Source organism: Lynx canadensis, chromosome A1 (assembly GCF_007474595.2).
Source record: "Lynx canadensis isolate LIC74 chromosome A1, mLynCan4.pri.v2, whole genome shotgun sequence".
Lineage (NCBI taxonomy): Eukaryota > Metazoa > Chordata > Mammalia > Carnivora > Felidae > Lynx > Lynx canadensis.
The window spans coordinates 800,822-822,196 of NC_044303.2; the positions used below are offsets into that span (position 1 = coordinate 800,822).

Below are 21,375 nucleotides of genomic sequence, written 5' to 3' on the forward strand. Positions count from 1 at the left end.
TTTCAGATTCTGTGTCTCCCTCTCTCTCTGACCCTCCCCCGTTCATGCTCTGTCTCTCTCTGTCTCAAAAATAAATAAACGTTAAAAAAAAAAAATTAAAAAAAAAAAAAGATTTTATTTTTAAGTAATCTCTACACCCAATGTGGGGCTCAAACTTATAACCCTGAGATCAAGAACTGCATGCTCCACCAACTAAGCCAGGCCCCCATTTGTTTTTCTTTTTATGCCCTTTTATGGGTTCTCCGACACTGGTTATTTTTTTTAGCAGATGAAGGGTAGAGTACTAATTCTAAAAGTCTAGCTGTCAAGTATAAATATCAGGGAAAGATGGAGTCATAGTTTTATGTATGGGAGGGGAGGTTTCCTTTTCTTGTAAAAGTAGAAGAGACTTTAACATATTTACATAAAAAGAAGCAACAAGGAAGAAGTTGGCAAAAGGTCCCTTGTGTAAGGAAAACATGCAGGGCGTTTTATACAATAGTGGTTCTCAAGCTTTATGATGCATTAGAATCACCTGGAAGATTTTTAAGCACAGTTGGCTGGTCTCCACCCCTACCATTTCTGATTCACCAGTTGGGGGATGTGGAGGCTTGAAAATAGAATGCTGGGCACCTGGGTGGCGCAGAAGATGGAGCGTCTGACTTTTGGTTTTAGCTCCGGTCAAGATCTCTCGGTTTGTGGGATCAAGCCCCACGTTGGGCTCTGTGCTGACGGAGCAGAGCCTGCTTATTAGCATTCTCTCTCTCTCTGTCTCTCTGTCTCTGTCTCTCTCTCCCTTGCCCTCCCTCCCTCTGCCACTCCCTCACTCCTTCTCTCTCAAAATAAATAACCATTAAAAAAAAAAAAAATGCGAATGCTGCCTGTCGAAATACCATAATTTCAAAAAAGTAGGTTAGAGTGAAATCAGAGTAGTTCCAAGACAGAAACATATACACGTTGTTTTAATCAAGCACAAAGTTAGAAAAAATACATTAAAATATACTGAATACTATCTATCTCCAGACCATACTTGACATTTATTCAAGGTTTTCCACCTTGTCTTTTTTTTTTTTATTTCCCACGATCACCTTACTTTCTACCACAAGCACTTACTACCTTTATAACACTTAAAAAACCAAACTTTAAGTGTGCTTAATGTATCATAGCTTTGAGGGGCACCTGGGTGGCTCAGTAGGTTAAGCGTCCAACTTCAGCTCAGGTCATGATCTCACAGTTCGTGAGTTCTAGCCCCATGTCAGGCTCTGTACTGACAACTCAGAGCCTGGAGACTGCTTCAAATTCTGTGTCTTCCTCTCTCTCTGCCCCTCCCCTGCTCGCACTCTCTCTCTCAAAAAATAAACATTAAAAAAGAAAAAATTTTTTAAATATATCATAGCTCTGTTTATAACATTTCCTAATTACTATGATTTTCAACAACTCTTAAAAGTAACATTTATCTCATTATATTTCACAACTAAATATTTCTGGTATAAGAAAAGCTGTTAATTTTTATTTATACATCTTAGATCAACCAGTCTCCCAAACATCCTTATTTAACCTAAAATATTTTAAGTTGACCATCACAGTTGTCTATCGTATACTGAGATTTTAAATGCCCATACCCCTTTTTAATCATGTATCCCACTTCCATAAATCTTTAAGCAAATTATCAGAAGCCCAAAACAAGAAAAACTAAAACTAAGAGCAGTTAATATATAGCCATCTCTAGAAAAAAACGATCCAGGAAATCATAATACATTCTTACAAATTATATGAAGCACTTAAGTCCCTTATGTACGTTCACAGTGAATGCAAAGTGTCCATAACCAGCTAAAAAAATAAAGGAAACATAAGAATAACAAAGAACTATGCTAGTTTATAGTCAAAATGGAAAATTTTGTTACTTTTCTGTATTTTCCAACTTGTACAATTTGTTTATAATAGACAGTAGGGAATTTTATCAATAACACACACAACAAAAACTGGGTATGTTCATATATGTATTATGGTGATGTTCTTTTACCTCAGTTGTATTTGCTTCCGTTTTTGCAACTCTTGGTTTCTGAGTTCTTCCAATCGTCTGAGTTCTTCTTGACGCCTCATTAGATCTATAAAATAAACCACACATTAATATTTCTACGTTCTCTTTCTGTATTTTTAAATCAATAAACATATTATTACTGACAATATATTTAGTAACTTATTCATATTCATGCACCTAGCTTCTCTTTTGTCTATTATACCATCTTATAATGAAAGGTTATATAAGCTGTATAATCAAATTACTATCTTTTCTGGACCTGTTTGTTTCTTCATAGGTATGAAAATAATAAAATTCATCCTTATGTTAATAAATTAAAATGGGTAGTAATTGTTTTAACATAAGGCCTAGAACATACTAAAAATGGAATAAATGGCAGACATATTTTCATGTACACTCGTAAACACATTAAAATTTTTTTTCAGCAGTGAATATAAAGCACAAAAAGATGCTTTGGGAGACATGAACAGAGGGCACATAAGACCAGAACACACAAACAGAATAAAGAGATAAGATGCTGCTTAAAACCAAAAGAATATCCCTCCCAAAATACAATTAGTGTAAGATTCCTCCTATGCAAAGTCAATTTCTTATAAAAACAAGCAATGAGAGAATTCTTTCTTATAAGGGGAATAAAGGCTGAATTCTGATATTAACAAGATCATTTTAATTTTAAACAAGATGAGCATTGCTGCTGTCATGAATCTTTGCTATATCAAGAACAGGGGTTCCAGAGTAGTACAAGATGAGAAAAAGTACATTTGTTTTGCCCAAGTGCTAAAGAATCTTTGTAATATCTTACCAAATTATTATGTGTGCATACACACATGGATCAAAAAATATTAAAATACTCTGCATAGCACAATTACTGGTTGCTTTTATTTCCCTTTTCCCTTATCATGTTATCTGAAATTTCTAATGTGAACATAAATTATCTTGATTAAATGTTCCTTAACAAATCACTATTATTAAGAACATAACAGGGGTGCCTGGGTGGCTACATCAGTTATGTGTCCGACTCGGTTTCAGCTCAGGCCATGATCTCACGGTTTATGAGTGCCAGCCCCACATCAGGCTTTGTGCTGACTGTGCAGAGCTTGCTCGGGATTCTCTCTCCCTCTCTCCCTGCCCCTCCTGCATGTGTCTCTCTCAAAATAAATATGTAAACTTAAAAAGAAGAGAACATACCAAAATACTAACAGTCACAGTTAACATTCTATGAGTCAGTTACCCTAATATCATAACCATGACAAAGTAGGCATCATTAACCTTAACAAGATAATTATCTTTCCCATTTTTACAGACTGAAAACAGATCGAATTATGTATTAATTATGTCAATGAAAAAAGATTTGGACAGACGGGCCTGGCTGGCTCAGTCAGAAGATCATGCAACTCTTGATCTAGGGGTCATGAGTTCGAACCCCACGAGGGGTACACTGATTAAAGAAAACTTAAAAAAAAAAAAACATTCAGACTGATTATAAATGTACCGTAGCGACACAGGTAGTAGGGACCGGGTGATTCTGTCAACATGCCAGTTGACAGAACACTTAGCTATCTTAAAAAGTCACCAAACACTACTACAATGATTTTGAACATTCAGACCATTAGTTGTCATCCTTAACTGCTCATCAGAACTACTTAAGTACCTTTTAACCACAAAATCTCTTGGGAGGTAGATATCAGTATTTTTTTTTTTTTTTGAAGCTCCCTAGTTGACTCCACTGTACAACCACTGAGAACCATACAACTATCATATAATTACTTTAGCTGGAGAAAGCTAGTAGACACCAAAAATATATTATCTACCTCAATAAGCCAAAATGTGCAGTGTCCCTTTATCACTGATTATCCAAAAAAGTCTATTCAGTATATCCTATAATAATTTTAACATGAGTTTGTAGGCTAGCTTCTCTTAAATCATGGACAAATTACCACATATAATAAATGTAAAAATATGCATTTTCTTCCACGAAAAGGACTAAGACATTTGTTTTCCAACAAGATTTTCTCCTTTTAAGCTATGCCTGTTGAGAAAGCTGCTTTACCCTCTCAGACAGTATTTCCTCATCTGCAACATTGGTAAAATAATTAGCTCAAAGAACCCAACACTAAAGTTCCTGAAATTTCACCAAAGCTTATATATTAAACACTGCCAGAGAAATATCCTTCTGGGGAAAAAAATTACAAAAAAATAGAGAGCTAGAGTGTTTTTTCCTTTGATCCAGTAAATCACAGTAACAGGTATTTTCTTAAAAAAATATCCTGGGGCACATGGATGCCCAACTCTAGTAAGTGTCCACCTCTTTATTCTGGCTCAGGTCATGATATCACAATCATGAGATTGAGCCCTACATCAGGCTCCATGCTGACAGCTTGGAGCTGCTTGAGATTCTCTCTCTCCATTCCTCTCTGTCACTCCCCTGTTCATGCTTCTCTATTAAAATAAATCAACATTAAAAAAAATAGGAATCCAAAGGCATCCATACACATAAAGACATCAGATGTAACACTACGTTTTTTTTTTTTAACGTTTCTATTCATTTTTGAGAAAGAGAACGAGTGAGAAAGAGAGCGCGCGCACGCGCGGGGGAGAGGGAGACAGAGGATCTGAAGTGGACTCTGCACTGACAGCAAAGAGCCAGATGTAGGGCCCAAACTCATGAGCCATGAGATCATGACCTAAACTGAAGAAGGAGGCTTAACCGACTGAGCCACCCAGGCGCCCCTGAAGCACTACTGATTACTAGACCAAATAACATTTGAAAATCCTTGCCTAATTTAATGATAAATAACATAAAATTACATCTATAATTTTAATATATCAAATACATGGGAATATAAGGAACTAAAGGAGAATACAGACAAATTTAAAATTTGATTTACTAGACTGTAGAAGTGTTTCTCAACTTAATATCCTTCATGAAAACTGAATGTATACTCTCTGACCTAACAAGTCTATTTTCTAGAAATATAAGCATTGAATCTACAGATTGTAAGGGCATATTTAGCCCCAAGGAAAAGCTGAAACACTGTATTGCACAACAAGATGCATCTTGACAGACAGAAAGCAGTAATAAGGTATAGTAAAATGTTAGTAACAGAATCTAAGTGGTGAACACCTTAAAATTCCTTCAACTCTATGTTCAAATTTTCTCACAAAAAAAAAAGGGGGGGGGTGGGGGTGGGGGGGAACATATCCTAAATAAGCTACTGAACTTTAAGAAGAAAGAATCAAGATGGAGTCACTTACGACAAGATGGGAAAAAACTCAGGCTTACCTCAGACTTTCCCACAGAAACATTCAGTGCTAGAAGACAATGAAACATACTATCAAGTACTTAAGAAAGGAAGACAGAAAAAGATCCATGAATTCGAAGCACCAGTTTAAAATGTTAAGGATCACAGATAGTATTTTAGAACATGCAAGAACTCAAGGAATGTTGTTTCTATGAACCCTTCTTAAATCATGAGGATAAACACCAAATGATGAAAAGGCAAGTCATGACTCCTCTATTTAATAGGGTTAAGATTAAAACACATGAACGTTATCAAATTAAAGAACATTAACTTGAAATGAAAACACAGTATTGAAGAGATATGTGCACTTTGATGTGCACTGCAGCATTATGCACAAAAGCAAATATACGGAAACAGCCTAAGTTATCTATCAATGAAAGAATGGATAAAGATGTGGTGTACACACACAATATACATCTATCTACACACCCTCATACACACAATATACGTACACACACACAATGGAATATTATTTCAGCCACAAGAAAATGAAACCCTACATTTCCAAGAACACAGATGGACCTTGAGGGCATTAAGCTCGGTAAAGTATGTCAAATAAAGACAAATACTGCATGGTAGAACTTACATGTGGAATCTTAAAAAAAAAAAAAAATCAAACTCTTAGAAACAAACATTAGAAAAGTGGCTTTCAAGGGGCTGGAAAGTAAAGTAACCAGGGAGAGTCTGGTAAAAGGATAAAAGTTCTGCCCTTAAGAATAGTAAAGCCTGAGGATTTAATGTGTAACACAGTGGCTATGTTTTAAATAATTACTGTGTAACTGAAAACTACTAAGAGAATAAAACTTGAATGTTCTAAAACACCAGAAAAATAAACAAAATCAGCCTTTATACTGAAAAAGAAAAAATTAAGTTAAATAAATCCAAACAAATCAGATGCAAAATAAATAAAAGTTGAGAGGAAAAGAGAATGAAAGAGGAATAAAATATGCCTATTCCATTGGTTTTCTTTCCTTCAGTTATCAGGAATCAAAAGATATTTATAAAGGCAATATACTTCTACTACTTGATTTACCAGTTTGATAGCACATATAAAGAATGAAAATACAATCATAAAAACCCAGTGGTGGAAGAGGAGAGAGTAATAACAAAATTCATGCAGAGTTAAATTTCATCTGTTCAAAGTTTATAACTCTAGGAACAAAGATAACACAAAATAACCATGAAGAAAATTCAGAAACTGCTCCTATGCTGATGATCATAAACAAATGGAGAAGGAAAAAAAAAACCTGTAGTAAGTATAATGGGATTTGGATCTAGAAAACATTAAATAAACATCAGTAAAGTACAACTATTAAAACGTATCAGTGTATCCAAGAAGAATTAAGATTCACAAAACTGGGGCGCTTCCATAGCTCAGTTGGTTAAGCATCCAACTTTGGCTCAGGTCATGATCTCATGTCTCTTGAGTTTGAGCCCCGTGTTGGGCTCTGTGCTGACAGCTCAGAGCCTGGAGCCTGCTTTGGATTCTGTGTCTCCCTCTCTCTCTGCCCCTCCCCCACTTGCACACAAGCTCGCTCGCTCTCTCTCTCTCTCTCTCTCTCTCTCAAAAACAAATGAACATTAAAAAAAAAGTCACAAAACTTTGCTAAGGTATATATATATAAACATTCACTGAGGCACTGCTTTTACCAACAACCTGGAAAGAGAACTACAGATAAATCAACAGAGGATGAGCTAAACTAATTATACCCACTTAAAAGAATATATGCAGCCATTTAAAAACTGAGACGGGGATGCCTGGGTGGCTCAGATGGTTAAGGATCCGACTCCATATTTTGACTCAGGTCATGAGCTCATGGTTCAGGAGATCAAGGCCCACATCGGGCTCTGCACTAACAGCTCTGAGCCTGCGTGGGATTCTCTCTCCCTCTCTCTCTGCCCCTCCCCCACTCATGCACAAGCATGCTTTCTCTCTCTCAAAATAAATAAACTGAAAAATAATTTTTCTAATAAATTAAAAACAAAAAACCAAGATCTGGAAGTATGTACTACTGTAGAAAGTAAAATAACAAGGTACAGAGAAAGATAAATAGAAGACTCTTTGGTTATAAATAAATACACATACATATCTACTGACATATTCAAGTTTTCTTTTCATTAAGGGATATACAAAACAAACAAAATATAGAAGAAACCTGTGATTCCTACAAGAAAGCAGAAGGGGGGACAGGGGAGGAGACACATTTTCTGTACTAACTGGGTTTTCTATTTCCATGAAAGGTCAACCAGAGAGCCCTGTTTCTGTTTCTGCACAGCCACAGAACACAGATTACCTAAAATCTCTCCACCACCCCAATACACCCTTGGAAATGCTGTATGAAGTATAAAATTATAGAATAAAAGAAAACTACAAATTAAAAACAGTTTTGACTAACAATGAAACAAACTAACACTGAAACAAATTACCAGCAGATATCTGCTGAAATAAATGTAAGATGTACTTCAGCAAAAGTAAAACCAGGAGTAATATAAACTAATCAATGTGCTTTTCTAATATTATAAACCAAAAATACCGTTAACAGGGGTTATAAAGAAACATACAAAAAACAATGAAAAAACAAAAGCTCAGGGGAAATAACTGCAAAATTACTGTGCTTCAGAACTCAAACTGGAGGTGCCAGGGTGGCTCAGTTGGTTAAGCGTCCAACTGCAGCTCAGGTCATAATTTCACAGTTGAGTTCGAGCCCAGAGTTGGGCTCTGTGCTGACAGCTAAGCCTGAAGCCTGCTTTCAGATTCTGTGTCTCCTCCCCCTCTCTCTGCCCCTCCTCTGCTCATGTTCTGTCTCCCTCTCTCTCTCTCTAAAAAATAAATACATACATACATACATACAATGTCCTTAGAGATGAGGCACATCTTCTAAAAGCTCAGAAGAGCTTTATAAGGCCTAAAGAAATATTGCTGTTTGTCAACACTATATCCTCAAATACCTCAGTGTCTTCTTCAACTGACATTATGTGCTGAAGAAATGACTGTTATAATACCATTTATCATCAGCAGCAACAAATAGCTTATAGTAGTATAAATGCTTCCATATTTAATCAGTTATGTGCTAAGATTATGGCATGACTGTAGACAGTGGCAAAGTGCCCAGCAGGCTCTGAGCAGAAAACAATTCATATTAGAGAGAAGTACTAGAGCAATCATGGAGCCCAAGAAACTAAATTTTTTAAAATCCCCCAGTTGATTCTCATGTGTAACCAAATGTTAAAACCATAAAACCACCAGACTAGATAAAACTGAAGGCCTCTCTTCCAGCTCTAAGCAGCAAATGATTCTGAAACCTCATCACATAAAACAATTTTCAAATTTTCTGCTACATAAGAGACTTAATCTTTAAACATAGTACATGACAATAAATGAGTTCAATTTTCTGAAGAGTAAACTTACAGAACTGCTAAGTTTAGAATCCAAATGAAACCAGAAACGTCTGACTAGTTTCTATAGTTGTTGAGCTGGATTGTTTTTTAATGTATTTAATTAGCATCAGCACAGTTAGTGACTTCATACATGTTCAATAAACTTTTACTGAACAGAAAAAACAAACACTGGACTTTTAGTAATCAAAACTCTACCAAAAGGATTTAAAAAGATGAATGATGATCACATTTTCACCTTTTAAAGAAATACCAGCTCTAGTATAAAAAATACTTTAGAGGAGACAAAGATTAAATAACAGTCCAATAAGAAGGCAGAAATCTAGGTAGATATCTATAGTGCCTTGATCTCTGGAGGTAGTCAAAGAAGGTAGATAAATGTTTACTAAATGCTTACTTTAAAAAACAAAAACAAAAAAATTAACACAATAGAAAGCAATCACAGGTTTATTTTTAACAAATACAAAACTATGGGGCACACTGGTGTCTCAGTGTCCAATTTCAGCTCAGATCCTGATTTCACCGTTGTGAGTTCAAGCTCTCTGCTGTCAGCACAGAGCCTACTTCTGGGATCCTAGGGATCCTCTGTCTCCCTCTCTCTCTGCCTCTCCCCCACACTCGCGTGTGCACGCACATGCTCTCTTAAAAATAAACATTAAAAAAAAAAATACAAAATTATTACAGATAGTTGAAAAAATGAGTGACAGGAATTACCAGAAGAAATTATTTGGAAAATTAAAGAAGGGGAAAGATAAACAGTAAAGATAGGCATAAAAAGAAACCTAGCAGAGAGGAAAGAAGTGGGCTTCTACATATATTCAAGCAGCTTGTCTTATGGTTAGGTATTTGACCAGTAACTATGAGAATAAATTATCACCCACTATGATTGTTCTTAAAAATTCAGTCAGCTCTAGGGGCACCTGGATGGCTCAACCCAGCTCTTGATCTCGGCTCAGGTCATGATCTCACGGTTTGTGAGATCGAGCTCCAAGTTGGGCTCTGCGCTGACAGAACAGAGCCTGCTTGGGATTCTCTTTCCTGTGTCTCTGACTCTACCCCGCTCATGATTTCTCACTCTCGAAATAAATTTAAAAATAAAAGTACAAGTTTTTGTTCTAGGGGAGCATCATTGGCTCAGTTGGTTAAGCATCCGACTCTGGATTTTGGCTCAGGTCACAATCTCACAGTTCATGGGATTGAGCCCTACATCGGGCTCTGCACTAACAGCATGGAGCTTGCGTGGGATTCTCTCTTTCTGCCCCTCCACTGCTCATGCACATGTGTGAATGCTCTCCCTTTCTCTCTCAAAATAAATACACTTTTTTTTTTTTTACATTTATTTTTGAGAGACAGAGTGAGACAGAGCACAAGCGGGGAAGGGGCAGAGAGAGAAAGAGACACAGAATCTGAAGCAGAATCCAGGCTCTGAGCAAGCATTCAGCACAGAGCCCAAAGCAGGGCTCGAACCCATGAATCATGAGATCATGACCTGAGCCGCAGTCGGTCACTAAACAGACTAAGCCACCCAGGCGTCCCAATAAACTTTTTTTTTTAATTTTTATTGGTACTCCACTTAGTTAACATACAGTGCTATATTAGTGTCAGGTGTACAACATTTGATATGTGACTTTTGCCAAATCCACATACCAAGAATTACCCACTGGGGGCGCCTGGGTGGCGCAGTCGGTTAAGCGTCCGACTTCAGCCAGGTCACGATCTCGCGGTCCGGGAGTTCGAGCCCCGTGTCAGGCTCTGGGCTGATGGCTCAGAGCCTGGAGCCTGTTTCCGATTCTGTGTCTCCCTCTCTCTCTGCCCCTCCCCCGTTCATGCTCTGTCTCTCTCTGTCCCAAAAATAAATAAACGTTGAAAAAAAAAATTAAAAAAAAAAAAGAATTACCCACTGTGCTTCTTTTTGCCAGCAGAGTCATCTATCTTCTACTGGCAAAATTTAACCACTTTAATAACATCCAAGAATACTACTTATGTAGGCAAAACTTATTTTAGTAAGTTCTATGGTTTTGTTTTAATTTTTTTTTTTTAACGTTTATTTATTTTTGAGACAGAGAGAGGCAGAGCATGAACAGGGGAGGGGCAGAGACAGGGGGAGATACAGAATCCGAAACAGGCTCCAGGCTCCGAGTTGTCAGCACAGAGCCCGACACGGGGCTCGAACTCATGGACCGTGAGATCATGACCTGAGCCGAAGTGAGACGCTTAACCAACCGAGCCACCCAGGCACCCGTTTTGCTTTTTTTTTAAGGAAGTTCTCTTGGAAAAGGGAGATTTTTGTTTCCGTTACAGTGAGTTCCAACTACCTTCTAACTCATAAACAGCAACTTAAATAGTATGTGCCTTAAGAAAAAAAAAATCATACTATATCTATATGAAAACCCATTTTACCTTGCCTCATTAGCATTAATTGGTGTTCATGCCTAGCTGCTTCCATTTCTGCTTCCAGTTTCTCTTTGGCTTCTCTGATGTTTCTATCAACCTGCTCACGCTGCTGCTTTTCCATTTCGTCAAGAGCCTTCCATCGAGATGCATACTCAAATTCAAATGTCCCAGGTTGAGCAAAACGTGGTGGCTGTTCTCTTTCCCTAAGAGTTTACATTTGAAAACATACAGAAATCTATGTTTAAAAGGCAAAAAAACAACAAATAAGAACAACAAGAACTACCATTTAGCAAGCAGTTACAATGTTCATGGCACTGTACTGGGCAAGTACTCTACATGAATTACCTCATGACAATATGGTAATTCATGTTTTAACAAGCTTGAGTTTAAGAAACTGCCCAAGGATGCCCAACTAGTAAGCATAGAACCAAGATTCAAAACTAAGCAATCTGATACTACCTACAAGCTGCACTCCCCTAATTATCACCTTCAATAAGGCTTTCTGGTTTTCCCTCAACAATTTTATATAAGGCAACATGCAACACAGGAATCAAATATGCCCTAAATAAATTGTCTAGAATCAAAGTTGTTCTCTAACAGTAACCTTTAGGGGCACCTGGGTGGCTCAGTCAGTTGAGCGTCTGACTTCAGCTCAGGTCATGGTCTCACAGTTCATGAGTTCGAGCCCCACATCAGGCTCTGTGCTGACAGCTCAGAGCCTGGAGCCTGCTTCAGATTCTGTACCTCTCTCTTTTCCCCCCTTTCCCCGCTCATGCTCTGCCTGTCTTTCAAAAATAAGTAAATGTTAAAAAAAAAAAATTTTTTTAAGTAACTTTTAGGCATAGTAATAAAAGCAAATAGTTTATTGAGTGTTATGTGCTAGATTAATTGGCTACACCAAAAAATAAAGGCCTAAACTTATTACAATTGTAGTTATTTAATACTTGTTTTTCCTTGTTAGACTATGAACTCAATGAGGATGTGAAATACGTCTGTTAAATGCTATACCTCAAATACCTAGCACGTTATCTGGCACACTGTATATATTTAGTACTTATTTCTTGAATGAATGCATAAAAGATGAGCAAATGACCAAAATAATTAAAAAAAAAAAAAAAAAGAATGACGTACTAATGTACCTGAAATTCAAAGAATTTTTTCAATTATTCTTGCCTATAATAGCTTCTATTAAAAAACATTGGTAAGGTGCCTGGGTTGCATAGTCAATGGAGTGTCCAACTCTTGATTTTGGCTCAGGTCACAATCTCATGGTTCTGCACTGTTAGTGCACAGCCTGCTTGGGATTCTCTCTCTCTCCATCCCTCCCTGTTCATGTGCACTCTCTCAAAATAGATAAACTTTTGAAAATAAATAAATAAAATTTAAAACATTGGTAAGAACATAATCCGTACCCCACCAATAAAAGTATAGATGTCTCAACAACAAAAAATATACATTTCCTGCAATCCTAAATTTTAACTTTCGTTTTAGGGTGGGGAGGGAAAGATGGGTAGGTAAGACAAATTTGGGAGATAAAGGGGGAGGTCGTCAGAGGTAAAGATGTAGTCACAAGAAACAGCTTCAAATATTTTTAGAGGCACATAAAAAAAAACAAAGTTAACTATGATCTAGGTATTCTATACCTAAAAAATACTTTTTCTTTTTTAAACATGGACTGGGAAAGGGGAAAATTGGGGGAATCAACCATGCACTAATTTTTCTGAAAGAATTATTTATTATTCAGTAGTTCCTAGGTCACACTTGGACTATAATTGTAAATATTAAAAAATCTTAATTTTCTCCAGGGAAACACTACTGAAACAATATGGATTTGGGGAGTTAAACTAAATTTGAATCATGGCTCTTATGCTGTGAACATTCCCTTCTAAGTACAACTCTTTAGTAGTAAAACTGGAAATATAATGAGATCTTGTAAGGTTTGCTGGGTTAATTAAACCATTATATAAGCAAATTTTCCTATATGCATATAAACTCCACTTTTTGCAACACCCTTACAATTCCAGTTCTCTAAACCCTGAATCCAGAAAGTATGCTCTAGTTCAAATTTGTAATGGTAAACTATAACCAGAAAAAAAAGTCAAGCATCTAGTAAATCAGTCTTTGGAAAAAAAACATATGAGAAATCAAATGGGTTCTGAATTATAACTGATCCTTCTCTCCTAAAATACGTTCTTTCCTTGCTTCAAGGACACACTGCTGGCTGATCCCCCTACACCAATGACTGTTCCCACTCCTGTCTTTGCTAATTCCTTCTGATATTCCAAACCTCTATATATTGGAGTATTCCAGGGCTCAATCCTTTGACACAGTTTTCTATCACACGTGGTAACTGCAGCCCACAGAGCTCATCTAAATTCCAGATGCAAATCCAACTACTAACTTGACATCTCCACTTGGGTGTTCAAAACCATTTCAAACTTAACATGTCCAAAACAAAGTTCCTGAACTTCCTCCCCCCAAACTGCTCCTCCTACAGGATTCTACAGATCAATCATTAGCAATTTCCTTATTTCCAGTTACTTCTGCCAAAAACCATGTAATCGTGCTTTTTAACTCTTTTTCTCCCACATCCATCAGCAAATTCCAAAGTCTATTTTCAAACTATATCTATCCAGAATCTGACCACTTTTCACCATCCCCACTGTGAGCTCCTAACTCATTTATCTGCCCAATTCCACCCTTGACAATCTATTCTTAAATCAATCGGTAGCCAAAAAGCTTCTGTTAAATTTAGGTTTAAGCCACTACTCTGCTCATTCCTTTCTCATACAATACAAAAAGCCCAATCAGCTCAGTACCCAGCAAGACACAATAATCTGCACTCCTCCCAAGGTTTTATCTCTACCTCATCTCTCCATCCTTACTCATTATGCTCCAACTAAACGGGCCTCTCTACTGTTCCTAGAATCTCTCCAGAGTCTTCCTTCTTGGACTTTATAGTTACTATTTCCTGTGCTGAGATCACTATTCTCTATTCCATCCACATCTGATACCTACATAGCTAGCTTCCTCCCCACCCCTTCAAGCTGTTAATCAAACGTCACCCTCTCAGGTAGGCTCCCCAACCACCTATACAAAGAGCCACACCACTCTGCTCACAGCAGCCACTTTCCCCTGTCTTTCTGCCGTATTTGTTCTACTAACTTTACTGTTTACCTTCCTTACCACCCCAACACAGCCTGAATTTCTGGCCTATTTTGTTCACTGAAACATCTCCTGTACCACGCATGTAATAAGCACTCATATTTCTCATTTAAATCAACCATAAAGAAAAACATTCAACTGCCCTATAATCAAAGAACACTAATTAAAGTAACATGAATAAAATACCATTTTAAACATCAGCTATCAAATCCTAAAATCATAACATCCGTTTTTTGTCATGATAAAGAAAAACACCTTTATACATACCAAAGAGTATAAATTAGTATGTTATTTCTGGAAAACCATTTGCCAGTATTAATCAATTTTAAATATGCATACCCTCTGATCTAAGCTTTTAGACCATACATATACCTATAACATCGTATGTTAACCTTTAATACGGGTTTTGTAATTTTTGATTCCTTATTTCTTGTGTGACTCCACCACAAGAAATGTCAGCACCAGGAGGGCAGAAACAGTTCAGAGTTGCACTGACCACACCTAGAATAGTGCCTAGCACAAAAGCACTCCATTATTTGCTGAATTCATGCATGCTCGTGTTTTATCTACCATAATGAACAAGTGACTGGTTAAAAGTAATAAAATAGGGGGCGCCTGGGTGGCGCAGTCGGTTAAGCGTCCGACTTCAGCCAGGTCACGATCTCGCGGTCCGTGAGTTCGAGCCCCGCGTCAGGCTCTGGGCTGATGGCTCGGAGCCTGGAGCCTGTTTCCGATTCTGTGTCTCCCTCTCTCTCTGCCCCTCCCCCGTTCATGCTCTGTCTCTCTCTGTCCCAAAAATAAATAAAAAAACGTTGAAAAAAAAAATTATTAAAAAAAAAAAAAAAGTAATAAAATATATTCATACAGGCAACTTATGTAAAAGTATTTCTAACATATCGAGCAAAAAGCAACTAGTACACGAATAATACACATTTTGAAAACTGGCTATTTTTCTTTTTTACCACTAGGAGTGCCTATCTTGTGCCACATTATCTAACTAGGCTCTCCCCTGCTTTACCCCCACCAAAAGTCTCCCTTTAACCTGTAATGTAACTAAAGCATACTAATTAAAAAAATATTTTCATGGTATCTAAATTATATTGTGTCTCTGTCATAATTACTGACAGTCTCCATCTAGCTACCTACTCCGGTCCCAGTTATAAAAGCAGACTTTCGTAAGTTAATGTTCTGCCCATTGTATACAAGAAGAGCATTCCATGTAGACCAGGCCACTCTATTAACCAGATTATATGACTGAACAGAAAACCTTGTAATCCAACAATACTTGACAATAAATGTCATGTAACATCCTTGAAAGCACATATCTAAAAATATATTTATTAGTAAAATCTTACTTATGATATTGTTGAGTTTTCTGCATTAGCTTCTCTGGCAAGCCATCTTCATCATCAAACTGCTCCATAGGCTCCACAATGACTGGACGAGGGGTCCTGGATAGGTAAAAAGCATAAGAATTAATACAATGTCTAGAATTAACATCCTCCTAGAAATTCTTTATACTAATTCCAAGATACATGCGGTGCCTGGGTGGCTCAGTCAGCTGAGCGACCAACTTCAGCTCAGGTCATGATCTCACAGCTCATGAGATTATGTCCCACGACAGCTCAGAGCCTGGAGCCTGCATCAGATTCTGTGTCTCCCTCTCTGCCCTTCCCCTGCTCATTCTCTCTCTCAAAAATCATAAACATTAAAAAATAATAATAATTCCAAGATACATACTTGGGAAATTTCTTGAGAAAAATGTCTCAGAAGTTACCATATATACTCTATTTTTTTTTTTTTTTTTTTAATATTTATGAGAGAGAGAGAAAGACACAGAGCACAAGCAGGGGACAGGCAGAAAGAGAGAATCCGAAGCAGGCTCCAGGCTCTGTGCTATGAGCACAAAGCCCAACATGGGGCTCGAACTCACAAACCGCGAGAGCAGGACCTGAGCCAAGGTGCTCCCACCCCCCCCCATATACTCTTAAAATTAGTCAATAAACATTTGCTGCACCAGATACAAATGAACGTTAAAGTCAAACAAAAATGAACGCTTGTTTTTAGAGCGCTGCCTATTCAAAATGACAGAGGAGTAAATCAACAACTGTGAACCTACATAACCACTGTAGTTAATTTTTACACAGCACAATGGAAAAGAATGAGCATCTGATTCATATATTATGTATGTGGAATTATTATCCCCATATCCCACCATCCCAAACTCCCATATCCAACCACCTTCCAGCCTCCCTGCGTCTAACCAGTCTTGTTCAGAAAAGTCTTCCTAAAACCTAAAATGACATCTAAAACACACTGGCCAAGCAGCCAAGCAAATAGAGAAGGAGAGAGCCAGAAGACACAACACATTCAAGGTGGAGGTTGGGGGAAAGAGGAGACAAGAGTGGATGATCAAAGATAAGACTTGTAAACCCTCCTTCTTTACTACTTTCCTAAGTAAAACAAAAGGATGGGAAAGTTCACTGAGGAAGACAAAACAGGGAAAGGAAATAGAATGGATGATATGCTGACATCAAAATTTTCCTTGCTATTAACTTTGTAAGGATTTTATAGCCAAGAGCAAGATTTAAAAATTATACCACCAAAAGTACCCATGTGTGTTTGGTACAAACATTTTCTTGTAGCTTTGACTGGACTCATTTCTAAAATGATCCAACAGTATTTTTACCATTTTTTCCAAATTAGCAAATACCAGGACTGATGTGTTTTCAGTGATAACTGAATGCACTGGATTCATTTTTGTGAAAGTGGATTTGATGGCCTGTCCAAGGAATGGATTACAGATGATCAGCTGGGTGAGAAGCACCTAAGGATTTATAGATCCTGTCAAACTGTTGGTGATGACATCATCATTGGCACACCTGCTATGTTGTCACTGCTACCATCACAGTCCCCTACATGTCATCTCTAATAATACCTCTGGAGGGCGTGGCTGCCTAATCCAGTAGAGAAGAGGCTTTGGTTCTTCCAGCTCCTGCCTCCCAATTATCACACTCAAAATACAGCATATTCATTTGACAGGATTGAACCATCATCTGTACATGAAGATCCACATCAATCTTTCTTATCATCAGTGCCTTCTACTGATAACAGAGCACCTCCTCTGGTACTTGCAGATGTTTTGTTGATTATGTTCACCTTTTGGAACTATGTAGGCCTAACCACAAGTAAAAAATCTTTGCCTAAGTCTTAAAAAAAAAAAAAAAAAAAGAAAGAAAGAAATTTTGTTCCTATCAGTCTCTTACCATGTAAGTAATAGTAAAATCTATACTGCCTTCAGAAAAAAACAAATCACTTAACTTTTGCAGCTTTAACATAAGAACTAAGAAGTAAAGGGGCTTTCTGGATTCTAAAAGCTTCCCTTTACAAATAAAGATCCTGAGAGTAACAAAGACTTCAAATTCTAAACTGTTATTAAAAACGATTATTAAAAATGATTCCTGGGGAGCACCAAGCTGGCTCAGTTGGTGGAGCATGCAACTCTGGTTGCAGGTTGTGAGTTTTGAGCCCTACACTGGGTGTAGAGATTACTTAAAATCTTTATTTAAAAAAATTATTCCGGGACTAATGAAGACATTTTAGACAGAATAAGAAATAGAATCAAGTGCGGAATACCTTGGGGTGACGATGAGATTATAGAAACCGCAGATAAATTAAGTGGGAACCCAAAAGAAAAGAGCCTTACAGGCCTCAATTTTAAGGGTGAGACCTCATATCTAACATCTAAAAGCAGAAGTGTAATAAAGAATGAGTGGGGGGCCTGGGTGGCTCAGTTAGTTAAGCGTCCAACTTCAGCTCAGGTCATGATCTCACGGTTCGTGAGTTCGAGCCACATGTCGGGCTCTGTGCTGACCACTCAAGACCCTGGAGCCTGCTTCAGAATCTGTGTCTCCCCTCTCTCTGCCCCTCCCCTGCTCACACTCTGTCTCTCTCTCTGTCTCTAATAAACAAATAAATAAAATGAGTAAATACAGGGGCGCCTAGGTGGCTGTTTGTTAAATGTCTGACTTAATCTCAGCCCAGGTCTTGACCTCAGGGTTGTGCGTTCAAGTCCCACACTGGCCTCCACACTGGAGCTACTTAAAAAAAAAAAAAAAAAAAAAAAAAAAAGAAAAAGAATGAGTAAATACAGCCTCATAGATCATATGCAAGCCAACGAGGTATGAGAAAGCAGCTGAGAGTTCCTGAGACCCTGGGAGGATGTGTTACTTCTAAGAGGACCCAAAGAGGCCCAGGGACAAATGAACAAAATGCACTATATGGACCACTTACCCACTGGAAGCCACTGCAGGACCACACACACCAGAAAAATAATGCGGCCGGGTAAGAACTACATCTGAGCAAGGCCAACAAAGAAACTCACACTCCCCCTATTTCAATACCAGAAGGCCTCTACCATCCAAAAGAAAAATCAGAAAAGGAGACTCAAGAAGGAAAACGTACTAAGCAAATCATCACGCTCAGAACATGACAGAATTACTTAGAAATGACAAAATTAATTTTATGAAGTCAAGGAAATGATGAACAAAATTAGAGAATATAATGACATCTCTACTATACTCCCAAATAATGCTGAGTTTGTAACAAAAATTTTTCAATTTTCAACATACGAATATGGGCCACCAGACACAAGACATCAAAGTGAATACAGCTCTCTGAGACAGAACTTAACCAATACATACAAATGTTATGGGGCGCCTGGGTGGCTCAGTCGGTTAAGCGGCCGACTTCGGCTCAGGTCATGATCTCGCGGTCCGTGAGTTCGAGCCCCGTGTCAGGCTCTGTGCTGACAGCTCAGAGCCTGGAGCCTGTTTCAGATTCTGTGTCTCCCTCTCTCTGACCCTCCCCCGTTCATGCTCTGTCTCTCTCTGTCTCAAAAATAAATAAACGTTAAAAAAATTAAAAAAAAAAAAAAAACAAATGTTATATATTTATACCTACACCTAGGATTCCATTTCTAAAGAGATACATGAATAAGTGAGCAAAGATCAGGCAGTCACAACCACGTTCATCACATTACATAAAACAGAAAGACCATGTGTAGTGTTCAAATGATGTCCTTAAGAGACTCTTATTTTTGTTTGTTGGGCTGTATGTTAAAATGTGAACATTTATGGTTTCACTGTATGCACCACTGCCTGTAAAAATTCCTTTTGTCCATTATCTCACACATCTTATTTATTTCACTTTGATCTGTGTTAAAAAAAAAAAAAAAGGTGTTGTTTTCTTTTTGAAAATATTTATTTTGGGGATAGAGAGCACGAGTAGGGGAGGTGCAGATAGAGAAGGGGACACAGGATCCGAAGTAGGCTCAGCGCTGACAACTAAGAGCCCACTGCAAGGGTCGAACTCAAGGATGGTGAGATCATGATCTGGGCCAAAGTCGGACGCTCAACTGAGTCACCCAGGCACCCCAAAAAAGTTTTTAAAACCTAACATAAGTTCTGTTTATAGGTATAATTACTAAATTTACTCTTTTTAGTAGTGTAGAAAAATATTTCATAGGTATAAAGACTAAAAGGAAACAAATCAGTGATCAACCATTAATGCTCAATCTGGAGGTTCTTATGTGTAGAGTTTCTTCTCCTCACTCTGCTCTAAACTAATCCATCACTGGTTTAGCTGTAATACTGATAATTGTCCATAATACGTTTTATAGAAGTCAGTGAGTCCTGTGAAATCCTACCATTTGGAAAGGACCTCTGATTATGTTTCATGAACATCTCTTCAGATTTTCCTTTCTGCTAGATATATATAATTTTACACAGAATAATTCACCTGTCCATGCTTTCTTCAGACATCCTTTATCATTCAATATAAAATGGCACCATTTCAGATGTATGCATGCACCATAATTTTTAACCATACTTATTGGTGGACATTCAAGGTTTCTATGTTTTCTGAAATGAAACAGAATGATTAACATAATTGTGACTGGGGCACCTGGGTGGCTCAGTCAGTCAAGCATCCTACTCCTGGTTTCGACTCAGGTCATGATTTCATGGTTTTGTGAGTTCGAGGCATCGGGCTCTGCGCTGGCAGTGCTTGGAATTCTCCCTTTCCCTCTCTCTGTCCCTCCCCCACTCACCCTTTCTCTGTCTCTCTCAAAATAAACAAACTTAGAAAAAATATATATTTGTGACTGATCTTTCCTCACTTGTTCAGGGATCTCTTTAGAAGCAGAATGGTGAGAACAAGGTGACGTGATGACTTAAAAGATGATGCAACCTTTTGTGTATGCAATTAAAAAAAGGATTATGTAAGGACAATTTGTTTCACTACTAAATTCTTACACACATACAGCATTTTTGCAGGGTTTTGTCAATTTTAGTCTTTAATATAGCTGAGAATTGAAGAGTAATGATAAACAATTCTTAGGATGATAAAGTTTTATGACAGAGGAAAAATAAAATCACTAGGACCTATATGATCTCAGATTACAAAATAACCCAATGGACCCATATGGTAAATTTTATGGAGAAAAAAAGCTTATTTAATATTCTTTTTGTTCTTCTGAAGACCTCTAATAAATAATAAAATATCAACCTTTATAAATATTTCTCAAAAACGAAAGTATAAAACTAAAACTGGACCCAAATGACACCAACAGTGTAAAAGTTATGGGTGTTTTTCTGGAAAGGTAAATAAATAGTAATTCATACTTCCACCACCAGCAGGTATGGCTAGATACCTCTTGTGTTTCCAATTTATATAAGCAAAAGCAATATTACAGTATTGTTTTTATTTAAGTATTTCTTCTGAATCTAAAAGAACCCCATTTAACGGAAAGATGCGATGAAGCAAATAAAATGATGGAAAAGTAATCCCTGGAAAGTAGGAATATAAGATAGGAAAGGTATGAAAAAATTAATGTATCAATCCCTTATCTGCTTAAAGAGTTACCAAAATAGGCCTGAAACAGCTATCCCACCATGCTAACAGATAAGGCTGATTTTCTGTGCCAAAACTGTGCAAACAATGTGGTTTATGTTGAACACAAACCATCTAAGCTTTTTTCCTTCATGAAGTCCTAAATTCTGGTATTTTGCCAGGTAAGTGGGAACTTAAAAAACCAAC

The 21,375-nt window shown here is 37.5% G+C and overlaps 1 protein-coding gene across 6 annotated transcripts in view; it reads right to left on the reverse strand.

Moving 5' to 3' along the window:
- The window catches only part of PSPC1 (paraspeckle component 1), a 106,049-nt gene that overhangs the window by 68,775 nt on the left and 15,899 nt on the right, over positions 1 to 21,375 (reverse strand). For all 6 annotated transcript variants that reach the window (XR_003967030.1, XM_030307292.1, XM_030307272.1 and 3 more), the window contains exons 3-5: positions 15,633 to 15,728; positions 11,119 to 11,315; positions 2,003 to 2,087 (exon numbers count right to left, since the gene is read on the reverse strand). Coding sequence is in view for 5 of the 6 variants with exons in the window: in XM_030307292.1 (XP_030163152.1) it covers positions 2,003 to 2,087; positions 11,119 to 11,315; positions 15,633 to 15,728 (378 nt within the window). In the remaining variant the exon portion in view is untranslated. The remainder of the gene's footprint in view (positions 1 to 2,002; positions 2,088 to 11,118; positions 11,316 to 15,632; positions 15,729 to 21,375) is intronic.